General features: G+C 38.1%; 1 protein-coding gene across 1 annotated transcript; it reads right to left on the bottom strand.

Annotated features, from left to right (window-relative positions):
• Positions 1 to 5,010: 5,010 nt before the first annotated feature.
• LOC147279343 (glycine-rich protein) lies at positions 5,011 to 8,361 on the bottom strand. Its single transcript, XM_086251351.1, has 4 exons — positions 8,237 to 8,361; positions 5,714 to 5,817; positions 5,448 to 5,595; positions 5,011 to 5,332 (listed from the first exon to the last, which is right to left on the bottom strand). Exons 1-4 carry the CDS (start codon positions 8,253 to 8,255, stop codon positions 5,298 to 5,300), a joined length of 306 nt encoding a protein of 101 aa, XP_086107477.1. The 5' UTR covers positions 8,256 to 8,361; the 3' UTR covers positions 5,011 to 5,297.
• Between the last annotated feature and the right edge of the window lie 4,102 nt (positions 8,362 to 12,463).

Raw genomic sequence — 12,463 nt, 5'->3', positions numbered from 1 at the left:
ATAACTATTGTCTTAGGATAGTTATTGTTCGACACTAATCATCAGCACAGCAGCTCCAGATCAGCAATTCAACAAAATCCAACTTTGGAAGCAGGCGCCTACTTCTAGATCAGCGGTCGATAAACTCTTATCTGGACCCTCAAGGCTCTAGCAATGGCTTTATAGAGAGAGAGAGAGAGAGAGAGAGAGAGAGAGAGAGAGAGAGAGAAAAATGGATGGATAAATCGCCGGAGAGAAAGATCCTTGGAAGGAGAGATCATCGAAGAAAGAGATCCTCGGAAAAAGAGATCGCCAGAGAGATATTTCCAAAGAGATAGATCGCTGAAGAGAGAGATCGAGCAAAGAACAATAGGGAGAGAAAACTATAAAGAGAGGGAGAATAATGGGGAACTTATCTCTAAAATGATTTAGACAGAGAGAGGAACAAAAGAAAATAAAAAATGAAAACCTAACTAATAAAATTAAAAGGTGGACCTAGCAAGTAGGCTTATTTAAAACAAAAAACATTAATACATACTAATGACTCATTAATAGTCAAAAAATGGACTTTAAAATAATTATGTGTAAAATTTATTTGTTAAAAAATTGTTAAAAAAGTAATTTTTTTTAACTAATTAGGCAGATTTGGAGATTGGGGATTGGGTGAGTATAGGGGCCAAAAAAAAATTCGGTTATGATATGGATGTGGCATATCCATCCCCACCAGTCCCAATTGCCATCCCTAACTTGTTCAATTTAAGGATTTGGTAAATTCATAGAGAATAGTTAGTTGTTGATTAATAAAAATTTAAAAAAGTCTACCGTGGCAACGTGGAAAAAATCAAGCATCATTAATATATCTTCCTTATAAGATTTTTATTTATAGATGAGCTAGCATTTATTTATCAATCTATCTATTTATCTATGAATTTCTCTAGGGCCGCCTTTTTTTTTTTGCGGATTTCCTTCACCGAGCGCTTGGTAATGGTATCGAGCACTCGGTAGTGAGTTTTTTGTAACAGCCAAACGCTTCTTGTTGCGCTCAGCGCTGCTTCCTTCGCCTAGTTGAAGGGTACATCCATAAAGGCCGGGTCACCCCATACCTCATAGGGTGTAGAATCTGCTCAAAATTCCGGAATTAAAACTTAACATAAAGTTGACAAATCAAATGCCAAGCTCTCGGGGAAGAAGAAAAATACATTGCCGAGCGCTTGGCACCAAAAATCCGTAAAAAAAGAATGCGGGCATTCGCCTAAGAGAAGGATTTATCTATCTATCTATTTATCTAGGGTTAATTGGAGCAATAGTCCTTCAATTTTTTATCGATTCCCACTGTAGTCCTCCCTCGTTTTTTAACTCAAGAGGTCGTTAAACTTTTCCAGTTTTCCTACTTTAGTCTATTATGTTTATTTCGTTTACATTTTTGTTTAAATTGGTCACGTGCCTCTCACGTGACCACTTTTTTAAGGACAAAAACATCCATCCACATATGTATTTAAAGCTGAGTGTGGATTTTTGGCACAAATGAAGAGATGTTAAGTGAAATAACCAGGGTTAGAGGATGGTGAGGTTAATAGTGTTTATAAATGTTTTTGCTTTTAAAAAAGTGGTCACGTGAGAGGTACGTGACCTATTTTAATATAAATGTAAACGAAATGGACTAAAGTAAGAAAATTAGAAAAATTCAAGGACTTTTCAATTTAAAAAATGAGTTGGAGAACTAAAACGAGACTCCAAAAAAAGTTAAAAGATTACTACTCTAATTCAAGCTGTTTCTATATTAGGGTAGATTTATATATGGTCAAATCCATTTGTAACTTTGCATGTCATAAGGTAGGTCATGTCTGTAGACTCTGTACCATTCACGAACTACTGCCGTTATGATCAAAGTAATTTTGGGTGGCCAGTAATCAAATTAAAGTACAAATTTACAGCTAGACAAATTAAAAGACGGTAGAAATACTAGGCTCTAGAGGTCGACACAACGCAACTAATTCTGTGATAAAAGATCCCAGGAAAGGCTCACCTAAAATTAGCGGAGGAAAAGAGGTTAACATTAATTATTATTTAAGGAAAAAAAAAAAAAGGAGCAGAACTACTTTTTTTTTTTTTTGGCCAGGAAGGGAGCAAAACTACTTCACTATAAATATATGGTAGGATCAGATTTAATGTGACCATTTTGAATGCTACGTACAACATCATTTCACGACTAGAAAATAAAACAAATTTAATGGGTTCATGTTCTTTGTCAACGGAATGGGCTACCATTGTGAACGTTGTGTATAGTGCTGATGTGTTTTTCGTCGTTAAACGGACGCCTTTCATTTTTTAGGCTTATTTACATATTTTCAGAAATTATAGTTTTGTCTTATTTTATTTTCTTAAAATTTATTGTCTCAATTTACCTTTTATAAATTTTTGTGTTTTACATAACTTGAAATAATCAAGTCCATCCATTCTATTATTTGAATTAATGACGTGCCGTTTACCGCTTGAATTGTTCGATTTGTCTACACTCCAATGCAAACGTATGCACCAGCCATAGCCATTCTCATGGTAACTCGTTTAACATGATTAATTAGTCGGTTATAGTTTATTATGGACAGTTGAGATGCAAATATATAAGTAAGAAAAAAAAAAAAAAATCTTAACTTTTGTATTGCTAATTCAAATGCTAGCTATTGCATGAATGCATGTACCACTATAACCTATTTTTGTGCAATTCGCTACAACTTTTAAGTTTAACTTTCAATAGGGCCATTTTTGTGTAAGTATCATTCGCACAAAAAGAAGGTGTCAATATACTATATTACACCCATTTCATGTAACCTTCTCACAAGCATTTATTGGGGCCCCATAAAGCTTCATTGCGAAGATTTCCTTTCCATACCTATAAATTATATTCATACACATTTAAAAATTGGAAAAAGATTGAAATGATTCTCAAATGAAAACTTAAAAAATACAAGATTTTAATTATTGAATTACAATTTAGAGAATATCCAATAGAAGCTATCTTTGTGTATCTGTTTTCATTATATCTCATTCATTCAAACTCATTTATATAAAGTCCAGAGGTTTTAATTTTTCTTGATCGAGTTATTGACTATGCGATGGATCTCCTAAACTAAAAATATTTCTTTTTCAAAATTTAGAAAATAATATTGTCTCCCCTTTATTCAATATTTTTTAACAAGAAAAAAATGAATGGTTGCAAATATAAGTACATAACGGGAATAGGTATGTCATTTCAGACAAGACATACTCTGATACTCGCAATGGTGTGTAGTTGGCCCAACAAAATTGGAAGGTATTGGGATGATTTACGTGGAGAGGAAAGGAGCTAAGAAATAGCAAATAGCGACGTACACAACTTGAGCTGACCTAATATTAAGTACGAGACATACTAAATTTATTATTTCTTGACTTGTCATCTTCCTCTACCTTGTATCTACAAGATGATTGCACTGCAAATTTTATTTGTACTTGGTTGGTATGGCACTATCGTTGTCCACAGTAAATGTCTAATAAATATCCCCATTGTACCCGTACACCTTCCCTAGACTACATTCACATCACCATCCATCCCTCAACACAATCAATTGCCCTTTTCTTTAAATTTGGGGAAATTTTTTGAGAATGACCGGAGATGCGGGAGGCTTAAAGAGCGGTAATAAGCAAGGTTGAAAATATCAAAAATATCTTAAATATTAGTCTTCAAATTTACAAATATATAAATGAATATATCAATATCAAAAAATATCGGTGCAAGTCAACAAAAGCACATAATTTTTTAATAAAATTCTAAAAAATATAAAATCAATCATCAATTCATATATTGAACAAGTAAACTGTATAAACTATTACTTCTATAGTGAGTATAGCATTATTCTATATAATATACAAAAAGATATAATAAGCATCGATTAACATATTACACTAAATTAAACAACCATATTAATTATTCAATTAAAAGTTACATATACCACTAGCATATTAATTATTCTCTTGTTATTAATTATTAGTTAAGCCATTAGCATTTTGAAAAAAAAATAAAATAAAATAAAAAGCCCAATTGAGTAGTCCCCCGCCCCAGCCCCCACCCACAAATTTAAGTAAACCCATAATTAACCTACCCACCCACTTTTTCCAAGTTCTCATACACAAAAGTCCACCCACACTCTTCTTCAAAATACAACACGTACTATGAGTCTGTGAAAAAGAGAGCGAGAGATGCAAACAAAATTAAAAGAGAGCATACCTCAAATCTCAATGAAGTATATGAACAAATCAACTGAGTTTAAACTTTGAAGGCTGAATTGAAGAGAAGCCGCCTTGAAGTGAAGAAACAAAGGATGTGAGAAAGAGTTTCTACATTTAAAATTTTAAAGTTTGCAAGAACCTATCAACTATGGATAGAAAAAGGATGAGAAAGTTGTAAAGGATGAGAAAGAAAAATTGGACAAAGTCAGATTGTGGAAACAAAATGAGTGCTTGTTTGAATTTACTGACCAATGAAAAATAAAGGCAAGTCAATTTTTGTTTTCTTTTTTTGATTGATTAATTAGCGTTAGATTAATATTTTTCAGTTGAATCAAGACTGAGTTTGGGTTCAATCTGCAAATTAGGTTGTTTTTTTTTTTTTATCAAAATTACCAAATTTCAGTGATCACTTGACAAAATCAACAATAAATCAGTGGAATTACCAATTTCTCGGCGACATTGGAGGCAACATAGTGTAAGATATATCTTACGGTGCATTTAAATATTGCTCCCTAATTTCCCGATCTCTCGCCCGGTATTTCAGTAATTTTGCCGATATTTTCATCCCTGATAATAAAGACACCTATTTACGTCCACTTTTCAATGAAATTTTATATTTTACTTTAGACAAAATTACTCCCAAGGGAAAATAAGAAAAAGCACAAACACGAATAAATCCTCTGATGGCAGCGTCTGATCTGACCATGGCACCAATGTCTCAGCAGTCAGCAGACTCAGCACTGGTCAGGGCCAACCATCCCAAAGAAATTACAGAACTTGCAATAACATCAATAAAATCCGAAAATGAAGATTCACATGCTTCTAGTTATCATCTTACATCATTTTATACAGCTAAAGAGCCACATTTAGTAGTAGAGGAAAAGAAAGCTTCAGAAGGTTGAAAAATGCAGTCGATTATTGCATTTTTAGAGTTTTCCTGTTCCCTGTTCGTGTCTTATATGAATCTATCTACATTCACATGCTAAATTATCACTCATAAGCCATTTCCAAACCATAAGGAACGAGGATGGATACACAAAATACTCTTTCGCAATTTAACCACAGCAGGAACCGCAGGCAGGTAGAGAACCTGGGAGTTGAGCAAAAGCGCGATTTTAATAGGGAGCTTATAACAGGACAAGAAAAAAAGATAGAGAAAATAACAAACACATGAAAACATTGGAGGGCAAGAGGAGTGAACTTACTATGGTCGATTCCACGAACGTTGTCTAGTCCACGAGGTGGCCCACGTGGACGACCACCATATGGTCCGGCTCCAGGACCTCCAGGGCCACCACCATCCCATTTCTTTCCAGCACCAGATCCTTTTCTGTAAGCATCTGACTTTTCCATCTAAGGCATGCAGGTATTGAAACGTAAGTTTCTTGAAAACAAATTAATTTGATACTTCTACAACTAAGCAATATGTTACAGTTACACAGCAGGGAATGAGAAAAACTCTCATTATTACCGAGAACATTGTAGCAAAAAACACGCCTATGAAGTTGACAATGGCCCAGAAGAAGTCAGTTATCGTCTTGAGTCGCCAAATGGATCGCTTGGATTTCACAACACCTAAATGAATATGCATGCAAATTACCAATTGGTCAGCTCCGCTCATAACAATATTGAAAAGGAAAGTATCAAAAGCCTTCCATTTGGCAACATCATGCAGATATTATTGTATTATCAAAGATAAAAGTTGAGGCAGACATGTCAAATTTGCTCAAACCAGTAATGCAACCCATGGTAATAACGCTAACAACAGTCTCAACAGCAAATCATTCATAAGAATAATTTAAATTTCAGTTTCAGCACCCATGTGGCCTAGATATAAACAGTCACTGCCCATGAACTGCAGTTTGTTGTCAACACTTTTCATATAAGACCACCTTGCAAGAGATTATACGAACGGGTGTTAAACGAGAAGGTCCTACTTAGCCCTACATTAGTAGAAGCTGCTCAGCTTACAACTAACCAAGCAACATAGATCAGTAAACAAACAAAAGCATGAAATATAAAGACATCACACAAAGAAGTTAACCAACTTATCCCACAATCCCAAAATCATGAAATATAAAGAATATCATATGCAAACAGGAGCTACATAAGAATAAGGGGAGAAATAAATAAAGTAAATCAACAATAAACTTGGAAAGTAATAATACAAGGAACATGCATTCCTTGAGAAGGAGCATGGGGAAAAAGCCATTAGATCATATAATAGCTGCAAAATATCCCGTCATTTACCAACTCAGCTTCACCTAGCCTCTCAGTTCATATTTAGAAGACATGTGACACAAAAGCATTGCCAAAAAACTACAATCCTACAGAAAAAGTAAAAACCATAATAGACTTTGGCACATATAATATAACCAAGGAAAACATGGCACAAGATTTTTAACCAAAACAGCTTTGTTGCTCTCAAGGTCAACTTAAAATCAAGCTAGGTAAACTCATTAACAAGCTGAATTCTGGAGAAATCAAACCAAGCCAATAAAAACAAAAACAAAAAAAGAGGAGAAAAGTCAGAACAAAAGAAATACACTCCCCCAATAAAATGTCCAAAAGCATGAAATATAGAGACTTCAAAAACAAAAAGGAGCCACAGAGCAGAAAATTATGATGAAAAGAGAGTAAATAAAAAAGAAAACGACATTCCTTGGGAGGAGCCGGATAACAATTTATTAAGTTTGTAAGTGCTGCTAACCAGCCAGTCATTTCCCAATTTGGATTCACCTAGCTTCTCACATTTACGAAGCACAAATGCCACAAAAGTATATCCAAACAGATCAGCACCCAAACCACAAACATATTACACTCTGGGACATGTATAACAGAGGAACAAGGTATTCAAGCTACAAAAGCTTTCTAGGACCCTGAAAATCAAGTTGCAGCATCCCTCGTAGTGAGACAAAGTGCATAGGCCCTTGTGGAAAGACATCAAATCAACCATGTAATAGAAAAAAAAATAAAAAGTCAAAGAGAAAATTTGAGTAATGCCCACTCCTCTAAACCCCAACAACATGAAACATAAAAAACATGAAAAGTAGATAGGTGCCATATAGTAATAAATGAAGAAACAACATAACATTTCATATAAATTTTTTTATAAGTCATTTCCTAACTCAGCTTCACTTAGCATCAGGCATTATTCATATTTGAACTACAAGTACCACAAAAGCACAGCCAAAGAAACAAATAGAAACGCCATAAAAATCACACATTGCAGCACATATTTGACTGAGCAAAAGCCAGAACTAGTTCTTTATGCTACACAGTTCTCTAGATCGCCCTTCAATCAAGTTGCAGCACATCTCATTGCTAACTAACCTAGCTAAGTTCGTTAACAAGCTGAGAAGAGTAAATATCAAACCAACTTAAAAAAAATAAAAAATAAAAAAAATCCCCCAAAAGAGGATACTAAAGAAAAAAACTGGAATCCTTAATTATAACATTAAAAAATACAAGAATTAGGATGCCAAAATAAACAAAAATTTATGTTCGAAAACCGAAAACGTACACAATCGCAAGTACATGAATCACACACACACACACACACACACACACACACACACATATATATATATCAAATTTAAAGTTTGCAACGTGATAACGAGATTAATAGCAGACTAACATTGGAGTTTCTCATATATATAAGAACGAAAATAAAAAAAATAAAAAATAAAGATTTAGTCGTGATTTCGGATATAAAAGAAGAAGAAATTAGATTGAAATATATAGCAACAAGAAAGCAATAATCCAATATGATCTATTCAAGAGATCACATAATTTAGCGGTAATTTGATAATCAAACCCTAATTTGAAAGAAATGAATGAACGATCAGATAATACAAAAAAAAAAAAAAAAAAAAACACACACACACACACATACATTAAAATCAAACCCTAGATTCTGAAAGCAATTCAGCAACCCATCATCATCAATAAAATTATGAACTTTAGAAAACAGAGGCAGAGAAAGAGAGAGAACCTCGCTCAACGTAAGCCATGGAGAAAGTCCAAACTCGAAAGTCTTCGAAGCTCTTTTCTTTTATTTTTAGGCCAGATTCGAGGCTCTTCTTTGAATATATTGCATTGACAAAAAAAAAAAATTCTCCAATTTTACGCGTCGTCTCAATTTTCATTGGCAACAGCAACGTTAATTTTAAGGCATTGTTTACGTGTCGTTCTTTTATTGGTTTACTTGGGTGTTCGTGACGTGTAATGTTGTCGGTTACACCTTATCTGGCGGTAAATTTTAATAGGGGTGGGCATCGGGCGGGTGGGTCGGGTGGGAGCCCAAACCATCTCCGATTAATCGGCTCGGGACTAAACGGCTCGGACCTCAGTTGGGGACGGGTCGGAGACGGTCGGAAAATGGGTTGGCCGGGAAGGAGAAGCAGAAGCAGAAGAGAGAAGATGCCGAGAAGGAGAAGGTGGCTCGCCTGAGAAATGGTGGCTGGTGGAGGTGGTTCTTGTGCTGCAATGGTGGACGATGGTGGACGGTGCCAGAAATGGAGGTGGTTGGTGACAGAAATGGAGGTGGTTGATGGCGGAATGGAGGTGAACGGTGACGGAAATGGAGGTGGTTGCAGACTTGCAGTGCCTGAGAAGATGGTGGCTACTGGCTTGCCTGAGAAGCTGGTGGCTGGAAGCTTGGCGGGCGGGCCGGCTTCGACGGTCGGTGGAAGGGGGTGGGCCGACACTGGCCCGTTAGTGATCGGATGGGTCGGCTTGCTGCTTGGCGACCCACCTGACTCACCCACCCATTTCTAACCATGCGGGTCGAGTCGAGTTGAGTCGAGTTGAGTTGGACACATACCGACCCAACCAAGGCAAAAAGAGGCGGGTGGCCCAACAAAAATGGGTTGGGTAGCAGCTTGTGCTTCCCACCACCCGCACATAATCCGATCGCCCAACATGCTTATAATACATAAATATATATTATTTTTTATTTTATTAGTAGACTAGTAGTTTCATTTTAGGCAAAATAATTCCCAGCCCTAATTTTTTGGCTTCGACCTTCATTTTCCTTCGCTCGAAGAGACTGAGGGCCCGTTTGTTTTACCTTCTTAATAGGGATTGGCTTAGTTAAGACCTTAAGCTCATGTTTGGTGAGCTTGGGATTAAAACAAATGGGGCTTAGTGAATCCCCTCTAACTTAAATGGACCTTCTTAGATGCGCTTAGTGAAACCCATGAAAAAGTGGAGGCTTAGCTAAGAACCTCTTGACTTGCCTCACCATCGTCACATGGAGCCTCACCATCATCACTGAACCTCTTCCCTGTGACGCCCTCCACTATCGGCCACCAGTCACCTCCGCAACTCCAGCTCTCTGTCGGCTTGCCCAGCCACCCGCGCGCAGCCCAGCCCATCTTAGCCACCCGTTCGCAGCCCAGCTCTCCGGCGGCTTGCCCAGCCACCCAAGTGCAGCCCAGCCCTTCTCAGCCACCCGCTCGCAGCCCAGCTCTCTGGCGGCTTGCCCAGCCACCAACGCGCAGACCACCCCAGCCCAGCCACCCGCTCGCAGCCTAGCACTCCGGAGGCTTAGCTAAGAACCTCTTGACTTGCCTCACCATCGTCACATGGAGCCTCACCATCATCACTGAACCTCTTCCCTGTGACGCCCTCCACTATCGGCCACCAGTCACCTCCGCAACTCCAGCTCTCCGTCGGCTTGCCCAGCCACCCGCGCGCAGTCCAGCCCATCTTAGCCACCCGTTCGCAGCCCAGCTCTCTAGCGGCTTGCCCAGCCACCCAAGCGCAGCCCAGCCCATCTCAGCCATCCGCTCGCAGCCCAGCTCTCCGGCGGCTTGCCCAGCCACCTGCGCACAGCCCAGCCCATCTCAGCCACCCGCTCGCAGCCCAGCTCTCTGGCGGCTTGCCTAGCCACCAACGCGCAGACCACCCCAGCCCAGCCATCCGCTCACAGCCCAGCTCTCCGGCGAAGTCGGTCTTTGTGTTTTCTGTCTTTTCTGTGAGATTTGCGAAGTGCGTATTGTCTACTTACTTGGTTTTTTCCTGATTGTGCGGTTTGGTTATCTGGGATTTCATTTGGTTGTTGTGATTTTATGAAGTGGGTGTTAAATTTTCTATCTTTTTTGTTATCTGGGATTTCATTTCTTGGATTGGGGTCCTCTTTCTTATTCTATATGGTTAAGAGTTCTTGGATTCAAATATGTATTTCTCCAGATTTCTGGTTTGCGTATGAGATGGATTCAAATATGTATCTCCACCTTGTTAGTCCTCCACTACACCAAACATAAAGGCAGTTCTTAGCTAACTTAGTCCATGCTAGTCCCTATAGATAATCCATGCCAAGACAGTCCTGTGAAACAAACGAGGCCTGAGAGAGCCAGAGAGGCAATGCCTCCAGTGAACCACCAGACCTAAATCCCCATTATCCCCCGTCGACCACCATAGAAACCCACCACCATATTCTCTAATCTCTCTCTCTCTCTCTCTCATCTCTATTCTCGCAAATCGCAATCTCTCGATTTGGGTAAGTTCTCACTGCTTCGATTTGGGTTTTTTTATTTTTAATTTAGAGAAAGCATAAATTAGTTCTCGATTCACTGATTAGTCTGATTCAGTTTATGACTTTATTCTCTCAATCTCTCATTTCAATGTTTTCCAATTTCATTTTTTAGGGTTTTTTGCAAGTAGCTGGAATTTCACATTCTCACGATCTCACCCTCAGTAGCTGGAGACTTGTTGAGTTGTTGTTGCTGACTTGATCTCCTATGCAATTGGTATGCAAAATTGCAAATATGTTCTTATATTGGATTGCTATTGAATTTTGAATTGGTTATCTGTTAAAAATTGTGAATATATATTCTTATATTAGGTTTTTGAATATGTTCTTATCAATGTATTGAATATGTTCTTATAGGCTGCAAGTATGGATATCTCAAACCACCCCCCAATACCACAATCATCTCAAACTGCAACATCAGAGTCACCCACCCCCAACTTCACAGCCAAGTCTATCTCAATCACATGTTGGTCAAACCCCTACCCCTACCACCACGGATTCCATGGCCCCTCCTCCTCCTAAACCTCCAAATGATAAGAAAATGAAGCTGAAATCAATGGTGTGGGAGCATTTCACCAAAGAAGACCCTCCAAAAGACCCTAGCAAACCCACTGCCACTTGTAATTATTACAAGGCAGTTTATGCATGCCATTCTAAGATTGTAGGAACTTTTTGTCTTAAGGATCACATAGAGAATAAGTGTAAAAAAAATACCCATTTAAAATAGAGCAGAAAAGACAAAAGGTGCTAACATTTGTGAGGAATGAGAGTGGCTCTAGTGGAGGTATTGATTTGGTTGCTGTTGGATTTGATGCCGTGACTTGTAGAAGGGCATTGACTAGGATGATTATAATAGATGAATTGCCATTTAGCTTTGTAGAGGCAGAAGGGTTTAGGGAGTTTTGTAAGGTTGCATGTCCTAGGTTTGAGTTGCCATCTAGAAGAACACTTGGGAGGAACATTTTTCAATTGTTTTATGATGAAAAAGCATCCTTGATGCAGCTGTTAAGTGGTCAAAGGGTTTGCCTTACCATTGACACCTGGACTTCCATTCAGAATACCAATTTTATGGTGCTAACTGCCCATTTTATTGATTCTGATTGGGTCCCCCATAAAAGGATCCTAAACTTTGTCATATCTCTAATCACAAGGGTGAAACCATAGGGAAAGTAATTAAGAAGTGTTTAGGTGATTGGGGTATAGAAAAGGTGTTCACAATAATAGTTGACAATGATAGCTCTAATGATGTTGCCATTAGCTATGTGAGAAGAAAGTTGAAGGATTGGGACAAGGGTTTGGTGATGGAGGGGCAGTTTCTACACCTTAGGTGCACAACTCATATTCTCAACTTAATTGTTTGTAATGGATTGAAAGAGATGGATCCATCAATTGAAGCTATTAGGAATGCAGTTAGGTATGTTAGATCTTCCCCACAAAGACTAGCTGAATTTAAGAAGCTTATAGCACTAGTGAGGATAGATAGCAATGGCCTTTTGTGTTTGGATGTTCAAAGAAGATGGAACTCCACATATTTGATGTTTCTAGCATCTGTGAAGTTCCAAAATGCCTTCTCAAGGATGTTGGAGGATGATTGGAGTTACAAGGACTACTTTAGTGAGGTTGCACATACGGTTGGTCCACCTAATGAGGAGGATTGAGAGAAGGCTAGAATCTTTTTGCAAT

The sequence above is a fragment of the Dryas octopetala genome, chromosome 7 (genome assembly GCF_963921425.1).
Source record: "Dryas octopetala chromosome 7, drDryOcto1.1, whole genome shotgun sequence".
Lineage (NCBI taxonomy): Eukaryota > Viridiplantae > Streptophyta > Magnoliopsida > Rosales > Rosaceae > Dryas > Dryas octopetala.
The sequence above is the reverse complement of the archived record's forward strand: the minus strand, read 5'-3'. Positions and strand labels throughout refer to the sequence as shown.